This window comes from Psammomys obesus, unplaced genomic scaffold, assembly GCF_907164565.1.
Source record: "Psammomys obesus unplaced genomic scaffold, mPsaObe1.curated_primary_1811, whole genome shotgun sequence".
In the NCBI taxonomy this organism is placed as follows: Eukaryota; Metazoa; Chordata; class Mammalia; order Rodentia; family Muridae; genus Psammomys; species Psammomys obesus.
Window position 1 is genome coordinate 27,151,058 of NW_026596051.1, and position 22,304 is coordinate 27,173,361.

Consider the following 22,304-nt stretch of genomic DNA (forward strand, 5'->3'; position numbering starts at 1 on the left):
AGAGAGAGAGAGAGAGAGAGAAAGAGAGAGAGAGAAAGAGAGAGAGAGGAAGGGAGGGAGGGAGAGAGAGAGAGAGAAAGAGAGAGAGCTTCACCCTCCTAACACACCAATTTTGCATCCTGATATTTATACAGTAAAATTCTAATTGATTTAATTCCTCAATATGTGGAAAACTGCCACCACAGCCCTTTTGAAAGTAGAGATTAGTTAACAGAAAGGGGATAATTGCCCCAGAACCACAGTGAGCTGATTACTCCACACAGGAAAGTTGACACACTGATAACATGCTTTGTGGGCAGTTAGGAGCTAGGTAGCCCCTGACAAGATCTATATGCCAACTTTTGTTGGTATTTACAAAGTTGAGAGTGTAGGGGAACCGACCTTCAGATGGAGCCTTCCATTCCTAAAGTTTCTTTTCTCTACCCTATAAATGCTCTCCCCTCTCCCCATACCTTGACACACAGTCTCCACTCTCTCCACTCCCTTGGAAAGATTGCTGCCCTTCATTGCTCTGATTAAAGGACAACCCACTTCGGGGGAAGTTAGTCTTCTCTTCCTTTTATTTTCACATTGCCTTGATCAATCCTGATCTAACGGTGCTACCACTGAAATCAAACCCCGGCGCCTATTTTTGTCTCAATGACCCCCAGTTACATAGCTCCAGCCAGACATCTCCTTAATGACAGTCTGGTCATCTTATGGCCTCCTCCTTTTTAGGGTGTACACAAACCTAGAGCACATGCCCACTTCTTGATGCTTTGGGAGCTGACCCTGGTGACTTGGCATTCACATCCCTGTTCATGAACCCGTTACAGTGATTTGAGAGGCAGCAAGAAGATGAAGCACCAAGCCCAATTCTGGTTCTTACTCATTATTGCTACTCATGTCATCTTCTTCTCTTGCTCTTCAATTTTTTCTACCCATTGTTCAAGCTGAAAATAATTATTTGCCCCAACGGTATGTGAAGTAGAGATTAATTATTTTTTCTAAAGGGTTTAGAACGCTTTCCGATGTCTACAAAGCTCTATTTTTAAACTCCTTAAATAAGATTAATACTTTTAGAGTCATTTAGAACCGTCATGCTTCCTTAGGTCATCGAGACTGCAGCATCATCCAGGAAACAAAACACAACCATTAGCCAGGTCTGGGAAGCAAGTGTCCATCTGTGGCAGTCCTCTGAGGTCTGTCTCCCATTGTTGATTCTCTGCCTCCGATGTGCCTGCCTTTCTCTATGTATTCTGATTGTAAGCTTTGTCCCTGTCTCTGATCCTTGACGCACCTCATCTGGCATGCTCTTTCCCTCCCCCGTGTCTTATGCCACTTCACGAGTGTGCTACAAGTTTTCCACACCCTCTCCATGGGATCCTGAAGTTGAAGTGTGATGATATGCTTATTATCTCTCTTCTAGGAGACTGTCAGTTCTTCAAAGGAGGAATTATGTTTCCAATCTGTCTGCAATTTGAAGTGTTGGTTTACAGTCTACATAGAGTGGACAGGGCAGAGAACCTCTGTGAGGTGGGTAACGTTTTTCTAAGCAGCTTCTGTACTGAATTCCTTCAGGAACTGAATGTCAGAGAAGCCTGAAAGTGGATCCTGGCTACTGAGTGATATCCCTACCCCTTCACTACTAGCCACAAGCCTTGTGGGATATATGATAGTCACTCGCTATTTAGTTTTCAACAAAGCACAACACTTTCCAGTCTGGTGATGGATTACAGGCCGCGCACATTTCACAAAGAAACAGCAGAGCATGCCAGCGGCGGGGAAGAGATGCGGAGAGATTAACGGCAAGGAATAGGATTTCTAGAAAAGAAGGGCATCGAGAGAGAGCCTAAGTGAATGAGAAAATTGAAGTGTGGCACTTTACCTAATGAAGACATATGAGAATATCAAGGCCTTTGTCATTTCTGAAGCCAACTTTACTCACCTGGGACCTAGAACCCATGCAGGAAATTGATATATGCCACTCGCCTGCTCAGAATGTTCTCTGTCACGAAGCCAAAAAAGACATTGTCCTTTTTAAAAGAGCATTTTGGGACCATTGGGTCATTTCAAGAATGCCCAATATGTAGGCTCTAGAGCAGCTCAGGGTTTTAGAGGAAGGTGACAGCAGAGGTCATAAGTAGTTATCCCACTGTCTCCTCTTGCTCTGCTTGCAAGTGTGAGGAGTGAATGGGAACGTAAGAAGAGACTCCTCGGTTGAGTGTCAGTCTCAGAAAAGACCCTGTGCCCAGATATGTTTGGTCCTTGTAGAGCTCCTATCTATGGATATAACCTAGAACTTCTGCTCGGATGTGGCCCGTGGTAGATCAGTAACCAAGTAGTTTTCCAAAGTAAGGGGAACACGGACTATTTCTAACAGGATTTCAAGGGCAGGCTGTTTGACCCCCCACCCCCCCGGGGAGGAGCAGTCTGTTAGGCCACAGAGGAGGACTTTGCAGCCAGCCCTGAAGATACCTGATAAAACAGGGTCAGATGAAAGGGGAGGAGGTCCTCCCCTATCAGGGGACTTGGAAAGGGGCAGGGAGGAGACCAGGGAGGGGTTGGGGAGGGAATGAGGGAGCGGGATATAGCTGGGACACAGAGTTAACAAAATGTAACTAAAAAGAAAATAATAATAATAAAAATAAATAAATAAATAAATAAATAAATAAATAAATAAATGAATAAATAAATAAATAAAAGAAGAGACTCCTCTGTTTTCAAATACCATGTTCAGTCTGCTAGCAAGTACTGTAAGTCAATGTTTTGATTGGATTCGGGACAACTCTCTCATCGCACGCACCTTGGGGCACACTCCACCAGCTTGTCTAGACCAGTGGTTCCCAACCTTCCTAATGCTACGATCCCTTAATATAGTTGCTCACGTTGTGGTGAACCGCAACCATAAAATTATTTTCGTTGCTACTTCGTAACTGTAATTTTGCTACTGTTATGGCTCATAATGTAAATATCTGATATGCAGATGGTGATTCCTATGAAAGGGCTGTTTGAGCTCCCCCTTTTACCCCCCCCCCCAAATGAGTTGCAACTAGCAAGTTGAGAAGTGCTGGTCTAGACGGTTGAAGGCATCTCCTGATCTATCTCTGTGCTTCCACCTTTATCTCTCTTCTAACTGTTCCATGCGGTAGCTATGCTCTTCTAAATTACACTCAGCCAGAGCATGGTAACCCTGCAGTATTTCCAGGTTCAGACCCCAAGGACTCAGTGGTGGACAGTGTCTTCCTTCCTTGGCACCTGGAGATAAGCAAAAGTTACTTCCTCATCAACTCTGTGACATGAGGGTCAAGTCAGAAGCAGGAGTATGGTAGACCCTTAGAATATTGTCACCTCTCTCTGCAATAGTCGCAAAATCCTTTGCTAAAAGGCAGCCAAAGTTTTTCACAGGTGATAGAAGGGTTTAAATGAACAAAAAATCCAAAAGGTGTCTGAGTTGTACTGAGAAGTCATCCATTTCAAGCATGTTCTTGTTGAACATATTTTATTCTAGCTGACACTCAAGGTTTTTTGGATAATGGAGGTAGCCTTCCACATGTATGTGCCAGTTTTGGAGAGAAGTCTTCAGTTCAAACCCTTTCTGGTCTCAGTGGCTTTTCTAAGCAAGTTAGATAAAGTCCCCAAATTTTACCCTCTTCACCTGTATTGGACAATAGTGGGTCTTTTAAGAAACGGTATCCATTTTTGCTGAATTTTCCTCACTTATCTTGAATCCTGTTGGGATAGTCCTCTCTAAAGAAATCTACTTTATAGAATTAACTTCCCTCTGTAGTTTCCCCCTCTACCACCAACCAATCACCAGTAAAGCCATTATTCTCTCTTAATTATTCTGAATGTCATGCTTCTCCTCAATACCATGAGTTCTTAGAGAGTAACGAACATATCTTATTCATCTCTTTATCTCCAGCACCTAATTTGGTACTGTTTTTTGAATAAACGAGCAAATGAACTCCCAAGGGGAAACAAGATCTGTTTCATAATTCTAGTCATGATTCTATTTTCTAAGAGATTTTACCTTTGTTACATTGGTAAGTCATATGAGGGCATTAAAGGAGAAGGAAACACTGTAGTATGAAGGAAAACAATAATAAAATGATTCTGATATTACTAAGAGTAATTAAAAAAAAATCCAACCCCAAATACTGATAAGAACGGTGAGATGGGAATTCCTCTGAACTTCTGGAGTATAAATGGGCACAAGCCTGCAGGAAATGACACTGCAGATTGCACATCATTTTGTCCATGCTTCTACTCCTGATTGAATGAAAGGGTTAAAACACAGGATTTATAAAATAATGAAAAAAAGAAAGTGGCAAAAAGAATGAAGAGTTTTTATAATAGCGCCAGATTTTTATAATAGCTCTAAAAATCTCAGGTATACTAGGGAACCTACCTAAATATTTCTGTTATTATTTTTTAAGTCACATGTGTTTTGTTCGCTCACTCACTCACTCATTCATTTATTCCTTTTTTAAAAACTTATTTATTTTTTATTAATTATATTTGATTCACTTTGTATCCCAGCTGTAGTCCCCACCCTCATCCCTTCCAAATCCCACCCTCCCTCATCTCCTCCCATGTATTCCCCTCCCCAAGTCCACTGATAGGGGAGGTCCTCCTCCTCTTCCCTCTGACCCTAGCCTATCAGGTCTCATCAGGACTGGCTGCATTGTCTTTCTCTGTGGCCTGTTAAGGCTGCTTCCCCCTCAGAGGGAGGTGATCAAAGAGCCAGCCACTTTCATTTAGCATACATGTGGAAGCAAGCCCTTACTGTTTATAGACTGTCTTTCTGGTCGCTAGGTTAGATCGCTGAAACAGAAATCTTCCATTTGAGTTGGCCATTGTTCACTGAGGTTACATTATAGTTTTATCTGCCCCAGTTCCTGTAGCTAGTGATGGAGAATGTTTGCTATTATTTGTGCTTGGTGAGTAGCAGGGTTTGGTAAATGTGAATACTCGTGGGATATGCTGATGGGTTAATCAATGCATTTGAGATGATGGTTTCCTAGGACTGTGCTCAGAGCATTAAGAATGCCATTGCTCTAGTTTTATTTTGTTGTTGTTGTTGTTGTTGCCGTGATAAAACATTTGGACTGAAAGCAAGTACAGGAGGAAAGATTTTTCTTTCTTTTCTTTTTTATTTTTCTTTCTGGCTTCTACTTCCAGGTCAAAGTCCATCTCTCACAGAAGTCAGAATAGAAACTCAAGCAGGAACTTAAGGCACAAACCGTGGAGAAATACTGTTTGCTGGTTCACTCTCAGCCCCATACATAGTTGGCTATTTTATATAGCCCACGACTGCCTGCCCAGAATGGTACTACCTACACCAATTAATAATAATTGGCTAAGTGCATCCTGGATAGACATGCACATAGCCAATGTGATCTAGGCAGTTCCTCAATCATGTTTTCCTCTCAAGTTGCTCTGGGATGTGCCAAGTAGTCAATTAGACTTAACTAGGACAGCATGGTCTAGTATTCCAACTTCTTTGAATTTTTAACTCATTGAGAGTTTTCCAGCTTTTAATGTTCTCAATCATAATCTTACTGAAAAAAAATGTATTCTAAAACTAACCAACTAAAAAACTAAGCTTTATCTCATTTTTTTTGTATTCAACTTCTCAACTAATTAGGAGTAACCTTCTTCCCTCCAGTCAGGAACTGTGAGGAATGAAGGACGTATGGGGGGAGCTGAAGATGTTTCAGGTGGTGAAAGTGCTCCACATCCTACTGTAACAGTGGATTCAGACCATCGTACACTGACCAAGGCTTATTGAAAATACTCAATCAAGAGTGAATGCTATTGTAAACCAGGGTCTAGAATGAGTATGATGTGTCACTGTGGCTTCACTGACTGTGACAAACAGATACTATTTAGGAGATGTTTAGGTGTGTAAATATGGACAATCTCCATACTGTCTGATCAATTTATTATGTGTTACCTGGAAATGAAAAAAAAAAAAAAACAACACAACAAAACCAACAAAACAACAGCAACACAACACAACACTTAGGTCTGGCCCCATAGAGATTCTGATTTCACCGGGTTGAGTGTGGTCTGATCATTTCACCTCTCACATATCTACCTCATGATTCTGATTTTCAGCAAAGTTAAGAGAAACATTTCTTCAAGTGGCAAAAATAAAGGCCATGTATGGCGTGTCATCTGCTAACATTCCTAAGTGATGAGGAATTCTGTAGCACAGAAATAGTAGGTATAGCTGGCTCGTCAATGCTCAACTGGAATTTATAAATGTGTCTTCTAAGATTTTGTACCTTAAGTCCATTGCATATATATATGCACACATGCAAACACATGCTCATATACACTCAATAAACTAGTTCATGCCTTTAGCATATAAGGCATTGTTTTGTATTTCTGGGTCTTTGCACATTCTTTGCATATTCTCTTTCTGCTGGGCAGTGGTGGTGCAAGCCTTTATTCCTAGCAGTTGGGAGATGGAGGCAGGTGGATCTCTATGAGTTCAAAGGCAACTTGGTCTACAGAGTGAGCTCCAGGACAGCTGGCCAGGGTTATACAGAGAAACCCTATCTCAAGAACCAAAAGCAAAAAACAAAACAAAACAAACAAAAAAAACTACCCAATTAAACCTAGGATCTCAGGTTATGGTAGCATCTTTCTGTGGATGCCTTCTGAGATCTCTCCTTTACTGAAGGCTAGTTTTCATTTCTTATGCTCACAGAACTGTTTCTTTTCTGAGCCTGAACTCACATACACATTTTGGTGAGATTACATGACACCTCTCTCTATCTGGCCACAAATACATGAGAGCAGGAACATGATTTTTCTCATCCTTCACTGTACATCTAGCATTTAGCACCGTACCTGGTTTTCAGTCTACAGTATTTGAGTGCTGATAATGAGAATGAATGAATGAATGAATGAATGAATGAATGAATGAATGCTTACCACACAGTAAGCGTTTAGTTATTCACCTCACTACATTACTTCTAAGCCTGTTGAACTCAGGCAACAGACCTTTGTTTTTACAACGCCCACGCACTGGCTGGTGGGGGATCATGACAAGATTGTTTTGTGTATTACCAAAGTTAATGACTATTACTTGGGCTTCATCTCATAATCAGCTCTTAAAGTACATCAAAAGCATCTTATCTCCTCATAACCCCATGAAAAATAAAGATTGTTTATTCACATAGCCATTGCCACAGCAAGAAATTGCCTAAAGCCACTGGAAAATTAACAAGGAAATAATGGTTTTGAGAAGGGTGAAAGACTTCTAATAAGAGAAAACCTAACTCAACATTTGTAGTTAAAAGTTGAATCAGCTACATGTAAACACAACAATGGGGAGACGCAATTACCACTACTTTTATTTAAGGGAGTCACTCTTGTACCAACTTACATGGTGAAGTGAATCAACCCAACCTTTTTAAGAAGAAAAGTTTTCTAAGGATATTACTGGCACTTAACATTTGGCAAAGATGTATTCTAGAGTTTTGTGGAATTCTATAGGAAAACTAAAATGATCTGTACTAACTAGGTTTTCCACCAGCCATTCTGTTCACTAGTATTATCATACCCAGAAATCATTATAGGACACTATGTTAAACCTGTGACAATACCTTACTACAATTGCAATGTTTTCATCAGCTGACCACCCTCCATCAGGACTCCAGGTACTGGTCTCTAGCTGTCTCCAGACCTTAGAATTTTTTCTTTTGTGCTAAAAATATAAACATTATGATTGAGAAGTCTATTAGGTTTTATGGTACAAATTACAAACCATAGCACTATTAAAACCATCTTAACCCATCTACCCAGATATCTGGATACCAAATATCTCTTTTAGCAGAGATGTTATGGAGCCCTTGGAGACCCAAAGTGGGCTGCCATTTTAGTGGCTAGGATCCCTAGTGTTTAAGGATCCCTAGATTAGAGCCACATAACCCTGGCTCCAGGGATTCTCAATAGGGAGAAAATTAGAATAGTGATGCCACCCTGAAGCCACTCTGGTGATGTGCCTGAGCCAATACTCAACAACCCCTTACTTATTTCCCGGTCTTGATTCCATAGTGATCTCCATGGTTTTAATTGCCAGATGTTCAAATGGTTCACAAGCCTTTATTGGATCACCTTTGATAAAGAACTATGGATGTCACAAATATCCTCAAATCCAACAAGTTAAATAATAAACAGAAGAACCATGTCCCCTGTTATACCATGTATTCCATTACCCCCTACACCCATGAATTAAATTTCTTTTTTATCCTCACTTAGCGAAGGCCTCCAAAATCCAATCTGCTCTACAAGCAGGAAATACCAGGGACAGGGTTCACATCTCCTCCTCTTTCACAGTCCTTGCAAATTTCATCACCAGAGTAAATTAGCTTTTCTTTCTCCAAATATGTCAGATGCATCTTAATGAGTGGTCATCCCTCCAAAGCTTTCTATTGCTTATGACACACATTTTTCCCTCCAAGACAGGGTTTCTCTGTGGAGCCTTGGCTGTCCTGGGCTTGCTGTGTAGAGCAGGCTGGCCTCAAACTCACAGAGATCTGCCTGCCTTTGCCCCCCTGAGTGTTCCACTGCGAATGGCATGATACACATTTTTTAAAATATTTATTTATTTTATGTGTATGGGTGCTCTATACACTTGCATGCCGGAAAAGAGCATGAGATCACATTATAGATGGTTGTGAGCCACCATGTGGTTGCTGGGAATTGAACTCAGGACCTCTGGAAGAGCAAATAGTGCTCTTAACCACTGAGCAATCTCTCCAGTCCTCATGATACACTTTTTAACATTAAGAATTTTATTTATTTTGAGTAGAAAATTCCTATTCACGTTAAAGTATATTGAAAGCATAGCCTGAAAAAGAATTTACCATTCTTCCCTTCAAAAGTCCCAGGATCAGACAGTTTCAGAGGATTAGATATATATAATATGAAAGGGAGTCACAAATCCTCTTCAAAGTGCATAGCTTCAATGGCTTTCAAGTTTTTCTGGAAAATGGAAGAAATGTTTCTAAAATGTTCGTCATGAATATTCATAAGAATACCATGAATATTTAAGAACAAGAATACATCAATACAAGAAAAGAAATATGAAAATGACTTTAAAATTTTCCTTTGAACACTGATAAGGAAATGGTAAATACTAGCATTATTTAATAGTAAATGTGTTCAGTTAACAGGCAGATACACACTGAACAAGCAAGATTTGCTGCAGAATGGAATGTGGATTTATTAAGAAAGCAAGATAAAATGTTGGCTTGTGTTTAATAGTAGGAAAATAGCCCATGTTGTATGATCTTGTCCAAGTTTTTTAACTTACATGAAAAAAAGTGTCTTAAGGTGCAGTAATCATGGTAATAATAGATAATTCAAGGTTAGACAATGACTAAATGAGTTGATGGATACAAAGAAATGAAAATCTATCAAATAAGCATTGCTTGCTATTATAATTATTAGTAATAACAGAAAAATGACATCTCCTTAGATATTAGAAATACATCTGATAGAATTTAATGCTATTAAAAAACTTTTAAATAGCTCTTAGTAGAGTAAAGCAAGAAATTACCTGAATATGAGAAATGTGTCTATCTCACATCATAGCACGTCCTGCTAATGAAAAGCCCAGAGCATTCCCATTAAAGCCAGACACTGAGTGAGTATGTTAATTACACTGGCTGTCATTTAGCTCTTTTTAATGGTGTTAGCCAATATAACTAGACCAAAGACAGAGAAAAAAAAAAACAAAAATGGAAAAGATAAAAAAAAAATCATCACTTGTCAATGATATAATAATTTAGCTGAAATGCCCAAGCAGGTCAACTTAAAACAAAACATCATTAAAATATTTTGAAAATTCTAGTTGAGATGAAAAAGAAACATTTCTTAAGAATTCTAAAAAAAAGGATAAAATTACAGGCTACTAGATACAAAACATGATAAAGTGACAATACTCTTAGAAATGCAGTGTCAAATTAAGAACGGAAAGCCAAACTAACACATTAGATACTGAAGTTCGGAAATGGACTAAAAATGCTCAGTGTGATTTAGAATATGCTAAAAGCAACATTTCAAATCCACGAGAACAATAAGCTCTGTGTGGATAACTGAGGGAGCTAAAGAGATTTTTTACACTTCCTAATCCTTCCCATTCCTGGAAGACTGATTACTAGCATAAAACAAAACAAAACAACAAAAACTCGACCAATCAAAAAACAGACAAACAACAACAAAAACAGTTCCTCAGTTTAGAAAGAGGTCTTAGAACACACAAAATGACAGTCGGTTTTATCATTACCTCAAAGAGGACTATTGCTACTTACAACAGAAGACGTGGGGAAATGCTGTTTCACACATACATAATAAACAATATTATATATAATAGCATATGGTAGCATATGTAGAGTGTGTGCATTTACTTCAATGTATAAAGCAAATGGAACTGTAAAACTTTAAATTTGTACTAATTATTATATTACAACGTCACTTATGTAAGACATAACCCCTATGTATATGTACATGTATAATGGAACCAGAAGGTATAGTCCAGGGATAGAGCAAATGCTTCTCATATACATATATGAGAAAGAACAGGATCTCAATAGAAAAATGGCTCATGGACACATGAATTCACATGAAAGAAAATAGAAATGGTTCAGTTTTGAGAGGTTTTTATGTGTATGTGTGTGCCTGTGAATATGAATGTGGTACACAAGTGGGATTGTTAACGGAGACCGGGAGAAGCTGTTGGGTCCTCTGGAACTCGAGTTACAGAGGACTTGAACTACCTGATGTGGATGCTGAGAACTGAACTGAGATCCCTTGAAAGAGTACATACCCTTAATGCCGTGCTATTCTGCAACCCCACAAATTAAGCATATTAGAAGGTGGTTAATTTCTGTTGTAGTAAGAGAAATGAGTATTAAAAGGAAAATGAGATTATCTACAATATTAGACTTTGTTAAAAAAAAGTCAGTAACTCTTGAAGAGTGTGGAAAATTTGTAATTACATTTTTTAAAACTTATTTCACGTGTATGTATTCTGTGTATTCTGACATGTGTAGGACATACATGACAAGGTACACATGTGGAGCTCAGAAGACAACTTATGTGGAGTTGGTTCTCTCCTACTTTTGTGTGGGTTGTAGGGATCAAATTTGGGTTACCAATGGCAGGAGCCATTACCTGCCGAGCCACCCCCAGGGCCCAAATAAGCATTTTCATATGCCACTGGCAGAGTAGAAAGTATACTGAAGAACTTGACAACATCTACCAAAAATTACAATGTAAAAACTTCTTTCTATTTGGCAAACCAACTCCCTGGATTTTCTCCAACAAATTTAGTGCTTTGTCCATGTGCAAAAATCTAATATTAAAGGCTATTTGTACATCATTGTTAACAATCGAAAGTGATTAAAAAACTGAGTGTCCATCAGTCGAATAGGAATATCACACATTATTATACAGTGCCGGAGTAACATCCTTTCCCAGGATGTAAAAATAGCACGGCACTGCAGGCGTAGTCTGTCCCACTGTGGATGAGTTTGTGTGTGTTTTTAAGTGTGTGTGCATACTTAAAGCATTACATGATGGAAGACACACAGATTATGCCTAAAGGGAGAAACACACATTCATACACACAAGACACTTGTGGTTGTCTCTAGAGAAGGAATAGGTAAGGAGCATAGGGGCTTTGGTATATTTTAAATGTTCTATATAAAGAAATGAGCTGCTAAAATATGCATCATTACGTCTTTGTTTTTGTTTTGTTTTAATCATAAGGAGACAGTTATATGACTGGCAACACTTGGCACAGAGTTGTCATTTGGTAAATGGCTGTTACATTTCCCCCTGTGACATCGAATAGGAGTTGGGTGACAGTGATGGGCAGTGGGAATTCATGAAGCCTGGTGTTTTTCTATCTGGCTGCTATACTTCTCCCCGAAATATTAGTGTAAACCAAATGAAACAACCAATAGTTAATGCTTTTGACCTGTAAAAATAGCAATTTCATCAATTCAGTTCAATATTATTTTCGTCTGTGCACATTAGTTTAAAAAGTGATAGTGACGACCGTGCTGGCTGTCACTTTGATTGTTTCCTGTCACCTCAAGCTACATAGTCTGTGGATGTGGAGAGAGCGAGGACTCAGAGAGCGAGTTGGGATAATGGGGATGCCGACCTGCATGAATCAACATGGGTCACATGTTTTGAATAGTGAGCAGCTTGAATGGAATAGCTGTGGATTTGCTTGGACTTTTGTTCAAAGCTCACTGATTTGTGGTAAGACAGCAACAGTTTGGGCAACAGAGTTGAGGCAGTGAGGGAGAGAGGCTTGATGCTGGAGGATCACAGGCTTTCTGAGCATGTTTGTGTGTGTTCCGTTGTTTATTCTGTAGCCTTGGGAGGTTGATGGCATCCATCCTCTTCCTTGCCACTTTACAGAATAGGAAGCATTTCTGTTTTTCTTCACAAGTCAGAGCTAATAGACACAGCATAGTTAGTGTTGAGGAAAATGACCACTGCCCATGTCCGGCTGCTGATCAACATTGTCTCCAAAGCAAATATTTTACTTCCCAACTTTTCAGGTCACCAAGAGATGCCCAAAGGCGTGAAGCTCAGAAGTGTGACCTAGTCTCTGCCATTTTGCATGTTTGTAAATTCTGCTTATCAACCTTGGGAGGACTTTTATTTTTCTATCTGTACTTTTCGCTCATCACAAGATTGTTCAGCAATATGGGAGTTGGTCTCAGATTTCTGTATATAAGACAGAAATTTCTCTGATTTTTATAGGTAAGACACAGGAAGAATCCAAAGGCAAAGTTGGGAGAAAAAGGAAATAACACTTTATTAAAACCTCAGGCTAAAATCTGCCTCTGTTGGGTTTGTGCAGTTGAAGTCTGGAGAGCTGGCTTTAACATCCCTATTCATGAACCATTTACAGTGGCAAACTGGATGCTGGTTATAGGGTGGCAGCAAGATGCAGGGCCAAGCCTCATTCTGGCACCTACTCATTGTTGCCATTCAGGCCTGCTTGGCTTCCTTTCTTTATCTTTAGTTTCTTCAACTGTCATTCAACCTGGTCAACCTGCTTTGGAGTAAGAGATTATTGGGAAACGCAGAGAGACAGACACGTCCAAGGTTCTGCTAGCGAAGCAGGCAGCTAGAGCACAGAGGGCCTGCCTTGAGAAGGAGCTTGGCATAAAGTTGTATTGTTTACTTTTCTCATCGCTGCGCCCAAATGCCTGAACAGATGCAACTTCAGGGAGGAAGGGTCTATTTTGCCTCACAGTTTATGAAGAGACATAGTATGCACTGCAGAGGAAGGCTTGGCATAGGGGCATGAGGTAGCTGGCCACACATCTACAGTCAGAAAGCAGAGGATGCACAAGACATGGGCCCAGGACGTAAAACTTTAAGGCTTGCTCTAGTGACCTAGTTCTTCTGGCAAGGCTTTACCTCCCAAAGACTTCACAGTCTTCCAGAACAGCACTGCAGCTACGGACCTCACGTGAACATGTGTGGGATATTTCAGCTTCAAAAGAAAATTGAGAGAGTAGCAGAATGTGAGTTTGGGAGCACTGCAGATTTCAGTAAGTAAAGTGTGAGAGGTTAGAATCCTTTTGGCCTTGCCAGCTCCTCTAATTGTGTGTGTGTGTGTGTGTGTGTGTGTGTGTGTGTGTGTGTGCAATATGGTATCACCAGAAGGCTTTCGGGAGATGGTTTTAAGGTCTCCCTCAGGAATAATTTGATTTAGATTCTTTTTTTTTAAAGAACACCTGTCCAGGCCCTAGTAGGCTCAACAGTCAGGCTCAACTGTCTGAATGATGACAGAGGACCTCAAAGCTGGGATCATGGGAAGTCAGAGATAAACAGGGATTTGAGGCATGTTGGGATGAATTAAATCCTGTTTCTGACCTCATCGTGCTTTGCTCTCTGGGCAGTTTTTAGTGTCCTCCATTGAATGTACTGACAGCTAGCAAAATAAAACGCTGAGTGTATTAGAGGAAACCACTGGGCTCACCCAAGCCTTCAGTCCAGCAGTGCTCAGAGTAAGATGTTTGCTGTCTGATAGCGTGATGGAATGGTAGTTAACATGGGATTCCAATGCAGCTTGTAGTTAATTGTCCACATGACTCGAGCTGAGCGCCAAGTCCTGTTCAGAACTTATTTTCTCCTTTAAAGGGTACCACAGAGATTAGCCCCCACCCCAAGGCTAATGAATAAAGCAAACTATGCCTGTCTCTTTTTGACATGAGGGCTCGGCACATTGACACTAGTCTGTAGCACAACCTTCTTCTTCACTGTTGAGTTGTGGATCATTCCAAATTTTACTTTCTTTTTAACACTAAATTCACAGCCATTCCCAAACATACTACCCAGATAAAGAGCAGAGGTTTTAGCCTTACTTGTGTTTCTTTCACACATGACTTATTAACTTGCTGTCCTGACAACTCTACTACCAGTAGAGGACATGGCTACTGAATCCTAACAGTTATGTTTTTGGAAGAGTTGGAGTGCCAGGGGGACAGGAAGATGGTACCCAGAAAATGGAAATGTATCCTGAAGTTAAGCACAGAGAGAGAGAGAGAGACCTTGAGCCTGAGTAACCTGTGAGCCGAGGCTCCTCTCCTGGTTTCTCCCTGTTTCTTTCCTCAGCTTTAATTTAAACAGCTCAAACTCTTTCCCTTTTGTCTGCTTCCTCTCCTATTTTCTTTGTACACATTTCCCCTTTCCTCAGATAAGGGTATTTTATGAAAGAGTCAACTCAGGGCGCCATCATGCACTTAATGTTACAACCCCCGACCTCTCCTTAGACTAACTGGCAATTCCCCACCTTGCCATGTGCCTTGATTTCCAGAGTCTTGTTTAACAACAATTTTCTCCTCTTTTTCTGTGTCTGAGGCTGGGAAATTGCTTTCTTTAATCCAAGCTCCATTTGTACTTTTAAGGCCAATCACAAATGGCTCTGAAATTGTTTTCAGTTAAGATTATTCAGCTAACATGCTGGTTTGTTTCACTGATTGGATAAATGTCATAATTTAGGGCATCTATTGTTATATTGTTTATGTCTGGTATGTACTTATATATAAGGTGCTTTAATGGCTGTTCCCTCCAGCCTGACTTTGAAGATCATTGCTTGCTGGATGCTATGATGTATGTAAGTTATGATTACTTCACCCTCAGAGTTAATTGCATGTACTTCCTTGCCGTGTCATCATATGTACTACTTTTCTATCTCTAAATGCAATTAAAAGTGCCCTTTGGGTGTTCCAGGTTTTAATCATTCTCTGTGTGAAGCATTCCCATGTCTCTGAAGAGTCTCATCTTCCTTCTCTCCGATGGGGCTTTATTTCTGAAGAGCAGAAGGGGTAGGGAGGGGGAAGCATCAGGGGTAGTAGGAGAAGTGGGGAGGGAAAGAGGAAAAGGAAAAGAAGGAAGGAGGTATAGAAAGGGAGGAGAGGGTGAGACGAATAAAGAGGCAGGGAGAGAAGGGAGTGAAGGAGGAGAAAGAAGAGAGGAAAGAGGAGAAAGAGGAGGAGGAAGAAAAAGAGGAGGAGGAGGAGGGAGAGGGAAGAGATCAGTCAGGCTTGGGGCTAGGTCATCAGGCTTTCAAACTCTTTGTCCAGGGTTGGCTCTGGGGTCTGAGTCTCTTTACTTACAGAAGAGTGGAGCAGAGCCTTGTAGCTCTAAATTCTAGAAGGTGCTATGGCCCTGTTTGTTCTGTTGAATTTGTAACTTTAAAATGGGAATGATATCAATTTCCGGGTTTGTTAGGGGGCCTATAGAGGTTCCTCAGTAATTAGCAGAATCACAGACAGTCCTTGAGGAAGTCAGAGTGAAGCTCTGAACCTAATTCAGCCCATGCATGTTATGCCAGTGCTTGCCAGTCTCCTATGGCACGCCATTTTCTAGCCTTTGACCAACAGCCACTCATCATATAAGTATGATAACCCTTGAATGGATGTATAATTCAATCAATAGGATGAGTGCCAGGGTCACACATTTGTTTCTATCAGAAATGCCAAGTTGTTATGGTAGTTTTAAAGTTCTCATTTTCTGGACATAGCCTAACTCCATAACAAATAGCTGCAAGCCTGCCATGACCTATGGATCAAATTCCAAATAACACGCTTTAGTCCTCTGGGGGTCTATAATATGCCAGACCCTGCAGAAGGCATGGGAGATTCGCCTGGGTGGGAAATTCCGCCCCAGAATGTGAAGGCTTTTTCTGATGCTCTGTCTGAATGCAGGAAGCAAGAAAAAGGGCAGCCTGCATACCAGTCCACCTTAGTCCCTCCGTGGCGTACCTGCCCTATCCTCGGGCTTGCTGTGGCATTTAGGCGGAAATTCCGCCTCCGCTTATATGATCAAGGGAAATATTTAGCCAGTAGTCACAGTCTTATAGAAATGAGAAGCAAGAAAAACCTCAGCAGGATTCCAGTGCTGACTTGAGCCACGCTCAGTCTCCTGGAGGCTACTTCATGTCCTCCTGTTGGGGGTTATTTCCAAAGTTAATTGTCCAATACTTCTAAGGCATCAGGCTGTACTCCCTTTGCTGTCAATGGAGATGACTTGCAGGGAGCAGTGTTCTTTAAGGCTTGACAACAACAGGAACAAAATTCTTCATTTGTATGGGAAATTAAAGGTACGGGATCAAAACAAAACAACCAAAACCACATGACTCTGAAACTCACAGGCGTCAATGTCCACTCCCACTTGCTATCACTCATTTGAACACGTAAGCTTATTTAAAAAGTAACAATAGAATAAAGCCTGTAGATAACATTGAATATCTCCCAAAACAATGACTGCACATTTACAATAACAACTGTATTCAGAAGGCGGTACTGGTTACTTTTCTCAATGCTCTGACTAAATGTTCATTTTGGCTTCCATGTGAAGGAGCATAGTTCAGCCTAGAGGAGGAGGGGGCATGGCAGGAGTGGAAATGACTAGTCACATTGACTGTGCAGTATGGAGTCGGAGTGCAAACAAGAAGTGGGGAATGACGAACCTCAGTGCCTTCCCCAAGTGACTCACTTCCTTCAGCAAGCCTCCCAGTGCTTACACAACCTTGAAAACCAGCGCCCCAGTTGGAGACCAACTGAGCCTATAGGAGACACTTTACATCAGACCTAATGGGAGGAGCCGAATAAATGACACTTGTCTTCAGCTCTCTCCTTCATCCCACATCCGTTCTTCATTCCCTTCTCCACCTCTCCAATTTTCCATATTCCTCCTCCTCCTCTGATGTTCCATATGGTTTCAGAATCCCAGAAGAGAATTCAAAGCCATGACAGCATCTAAAGAGGACACAAACCGCAATGGAGCTTTCTTGGCTTCCTGGAGTAGTAATTCAGTGTTTGAAACTTACTCTCCACATGCTTTGTCACTGGAGCTGTCACCCGTGACACAGATGCTGTGACTCATAATGGACAGAAGCATTGACACATGCAGAGGACAGGGCTCTGAGAGTTAAGCCACTCAATAAATCTCACAACACAATCAGCCACAGCAGTGGAGTTGGGCTCTGATCTACCGTACAGAATGTGACTGGTACTTATCTGGCTCCTCTGTGTATGGAGTTGTTATGAAGGAACATTCACCAGTCTTCATGGCACTCTTGTGAGATGTCTCACTTCTAATTTTACGGTGAGGAAAGTGAGGTTCAGGGAACTTAAGCAGCATGCTCAAGACCATACAGACAAGTAAGGAAGAGCTAAATCCTCTACCAGGAAACACAGTCAAGAGTAGCATGTCTTAAGGAGACCGGAAGCAAGACTAATGATGGCAGCAACTTGGGAAGAACATCACCTTCCAGGTCAGAGGAATAATTAAATAAACAGTGTCCCTATGCCACACTGGAGTATCTGAAGCTATTATAAATATGTAATGTGATGCCAGTGTTCACCAAATCAGTAAGAAACCATATGTTGGGGTTGGAGAGATAGCGCATCACTTAAGAGCACTTGCTGCTTTTGCAGAGGATCTCTGTTCAGTTTCCCACACAACCACCTGTAACTGTAGCCTCCGGGGCATCTGAAACCTGTGTCCTCCAGAGGCACCTGCACTCACTTTCATATAGCCCAACACAGACACATACACATATAATTAAATTAAAACTAAAATAGACATATTCGTAAAAAGGAAGTTATACGCAACCTGATCTATGAAAGCAGACATTCTGCATAAGGATGGGTCTAAAGTCAGAGAACATGCAAGTACAGTATCTCCTGGCTAAGATTCGGGATAATTATTGTCTTAACATTGTGTAAAGCATAACATTTAAGACACAAAATATTTATCACAGCAACTAAGGAAGGAAATAGACAAAATAATTACTCACTTAAATTCTTTTTTTTTTTTCAGAGTTGAAAGAATACATTTCCGAAATAATAAAAGGTGGGAAATGTTATTGAGTGTTTAAATTTTGTACTTATAAAGAGCAAGCAGAAATACTATTGAACAAAAATTTGACACTGGAAATTCAGAGTTCCGGTCTTTAAGCGGAAATTTTGCACATTATAGAGAGCCAGACAATCCTATTATTTTCTTTAATACAATACAACCAACTTTTCTGCTGCCAAGCTTTCATGTTGAAATTCTAGCACTGACTTTAACAATTAATCATACAGGTTTGTTTTTGTGTGTGTGTGTGTGTGTGTGTGTGTGTGTGTGTTTGTGTGTGTCATTCAAAATCAAGTCTATCCTTTAACAAACCATCTGCTCAGTATTCATTCAAGTAACATTTCTTAGGAACTTAGAAGCCTTCACATTACTTAGACCATGGAACAAGAGATAAGCGAGTAAGTAAATGGATGCTTTGTTATGGGAACTGCCAAGATCCCAGCAAGGACGCATGGACTGAGGACTCCAGGAATGCCAGGGGAGAGCCTAGCAGAAAGTAATAGAATGCATCCTGAAGGCAGAGCAGGATCTGGCCTGGGAGACTTAGATGGGGAGAGAAAGGCAGGAATTTTGTGTTGGGCGCTGAGCCATGCTGTGGAGAAGCCTGGAAAGAAGAAAGAACGACCAATTTGCTGTACGTTCTGATGGCTTCTGTGCTACAGGGCCTGGCTGCATCGCTCTTACTATCAGTACCAATGTCCATCACTACCTTCGAAGTGGTAGTGCTATGAATCAAATGGATACTCCAGCAGGCTGCCTCAGTTCAGCTTTCTAGTTATGCTATTTGGTGTGTAAAGCTGGAGACTTACTTCATTTACTTAACCTTTCCATAACTCATATGATCCTATGCACAGACCCCACATAGCCATCCTTTGCCACTGCATTACCTCTCATCAGGGACCAGAAGAAGTAAAAGGTTCTACTTATCTATCTATCTATCTATCTATCTATCTATCTATCTATCTATCTATCTATCTATCTATCTATCTATCTATTCATTCATTTATTTATATTAATTACATTTTTTTTCCACTTTGTATCTCTGCTGTAGCTCTCTCCCTCATTCCTTCTCATCCCACCCTCCTTCCCTCTTCTCCTCCTATGTCTGTTTCCAAGTCCACTGAAGGGGAGGTCCTCCTCCCCTTCCATCTAACCCTAGCCTATCAGGTCTCATCAGGACTGGCTGCATTGTCTTCCTCTGTGGCCTGGTAAGGCTGCTTCTCCATCACGGGGAGGTGATCAAAGAGCCAGCCACTGAGTTCATGTCAGAGACAGTCCTTGGTCCCATTACTAGGGAACCCACTTGGAGGCTGAGCTGCCATGGGCTACCTCTGAGTAGGGGTTCTAGGTTACCTCCATGCATGGTCCTTGTATGGAGTTATCAGTCTTAGAAAAGACCCCTGTTCCCAGACTTTTTGTTTCTGTTGCTCTTCTTGTGGAGCTCCTGTCCCCTCCAGGTCTTTCTATCTTTCCCTTCTTTCATAAGATTCCCTGTGCTCTGCCAAAAGTTTTGCTGTAAGTCTCAGAATCTGTTTTGATATCCTTTTGGATAGAGTCTCAGAGGTCCTCTGTGATAGACTCCTGTCCTGTTCCCTGTTTTCTCCCTCTTCTGATGTCCATTTTGTTTAAAAGTTCCTGGCTATGAAGAGAATCTTCTCTCTCAACCCAGAACCAGAACTCTGTCAGAACTTCGCCACCATTAAATAAACTTAGCCTAGCCGCCAAGGCAGACAACACCCACTGGACCGACCCTCTCACTCCTCCTGACTCCTCACTGGGAATGGTGACTATGAAGCCTGCCATGTGCTCAGATGACTTACATGTATTCCATATTCTGGGGAAAATACTATTTTCCATATAGTGGGAACCCATTGCCCCTTCGTCCAATTTCCTTGTTTTCATCTTTGCCCATTCCATTCATGACTCACCTTTCACATGAAGCCTTTTCCTGAATGATTTTTCTCCCTGAGGTATCTTTCTTTTCTTTTTTTTTTTTTTCCTGGAACCTTCCATCATGGTATTTACTATTCTACATCAGCTTTTCTTTATGAGTCCTACCCCTTAGGGATGAATTCCTTAGTGACAGAGAGCTGGCTTTTTTTTTTTTTTTTTTGTATTTTCAGTGTTTAGAAATGTGTGAAGACTACTTCCATCATTGTAGAAGAGTGACCCTGGCCAAAACCTATTTCATTTAGGCAGGTGCAAGGCTTGTCCACAGAACATAGTGGCTGCAAAACAATACCAGTAGGCCCTGAGTGCACTGGTAGGTAGCTAAGCCGTAAGCATCAGTTCTGTGCTGGGAAGGAACCCTGGCGAGTCGAATTGCTGCACAGAAAAGAGATAATGTATCAGGGGCAAAGTGGCAACCACTTTCTCAGGGTTCTGGAGTACAACGCTTGTTTTGTGAATGAAACCAGATATGCCACCAATGACTTGGCTGTTGGAATTCTATATGAAACTGGTATGCTTGCTCTAACTTCTTTAGAAAAAAATATGGAGTCACTTAGTACTATATATATATAGATAGATATAGATATTGTAAGATATTATAAGATATGTTGTCTAAAGCATTTAATATTTAAAAGTAAAAACAATTTATATCAAGTCAGAAAAATCCATTCCATGTGGTATAGAGAATTTATAAGGCCTAGAATGCCTACATTAAAGCACTGAGTTAAATTTCTCCAGAAGACTTCCTAGCCTTGGCTACATGCCCCAAGTGACACACTGATTTCCTTAGGCGGAGATGAATCCAGGATGAGCACACAGACGCAGTGAACTCAAACAATGCCCCATCAAAAAGTTTACACAACTACAGACTGAATTCTGCCAAAGCATTCATGGAGAAAGAAATTGACCCCTTTTGAGTAATTAACTGCAAGAGTCACACAACTGTAAGTGCAAACTCAACCCTACCTATGTGCAGGTAGGATGCTACGTTAATTAAACCATACCTTCTCCTCTTCTCCTGTACCTAAACACACACACACATACACACACACACACACACACACACACACACACACACACACACACGTGAACGCACACATGTGCACACACTCAAAGAAAGAGAATGGAATAGAATATACATCTATGCTATGCATACCTGATTTAATGAATTAATTATTAACACTGGGAATTGAATCCAGGGTCCCCCATATACTAGAAAAACACTTTACCATTGAGCTGTATCCCTAGGTCTGTACTATGATTTTGTTTTAATTTGAGTTAGGATCTCATTAAGTTCCCAAGGACAGCCTTGAGCTTACTCTATAATAGCCCACACAGACTTGAACTAAAAACATCCTACCTCAAAGTCCTGAGTAGTTAGGATTATGTCCTTGTTACCCAGTGTGACTCATGCTTCATTTTAACTTTTTGGTTTAGGACACATTAAAAAAAACAAACAAACAAATACACACAAAAAACTGAAGTTCTTATTCAAGTTCAATAAGCAAATAGAATCATTTAATGCGTCTTACCCTGAGGTAGTTGAGGGTGAAATTTGTTAAACCCATCCTGGTGATATTCTTGGACAGCTGATCCAGGACCTGAGGATCTTGTGCCTAAACAGTGAAGGGGGAGGAAATGACATATTTCGTTTCTGTGAGTGGTCTCAGGAAAGTGCTAGACTATGTTGTTGCTGCTGAGATGCACTTTTGACACTGTTGATTTTTCTCGGAGGGACAGATTGCTGGAAATGATGTAATTTACATTTGCATCTAGCACTCAAGGATATTTTGAGATCAATTCTGCAGGAATCAAAAAGCAAACTGCCTCAGATGTGCATTGGATCTAGAGGAAAAGAATGTTGCTTTCTCTGTGAGGAAAGCTGGCCCTGTGTCTTTAGATGGGAAACCGCTGAACGCTGCTAGAACTGTAATTTAAACCAGAGAAGGCAG

At 40.8% G+C, this 22,304-nt stretch overlaps 1 protein-coding gene across 12 annotated transcripts in view; it reads right to left on the minus strand.

Moving 5' to 3' along the window:
• The window catches only part of Ldb2 (LIM domain binding 2), a 297,382-nt gene that overhangs the window by 31,757 nt on the left and 243,321 nt on the right, over positions 1-22,304 (minus strand). For all 12 annotated transcript variants that reach the window (XM_055624196.1, XM_055624194.1, XM_055624195.1 and 9 more), the window contains exon 5: positions 21,885-21,968. In XM_055624196.1, the coding sequence (XP_055480171.1) occupies positions 21,885-21,968 (84 nt within the window). The remainder of the gene's footprint in view (positions 1-21,884; positions 21,969-22,304) is intronic.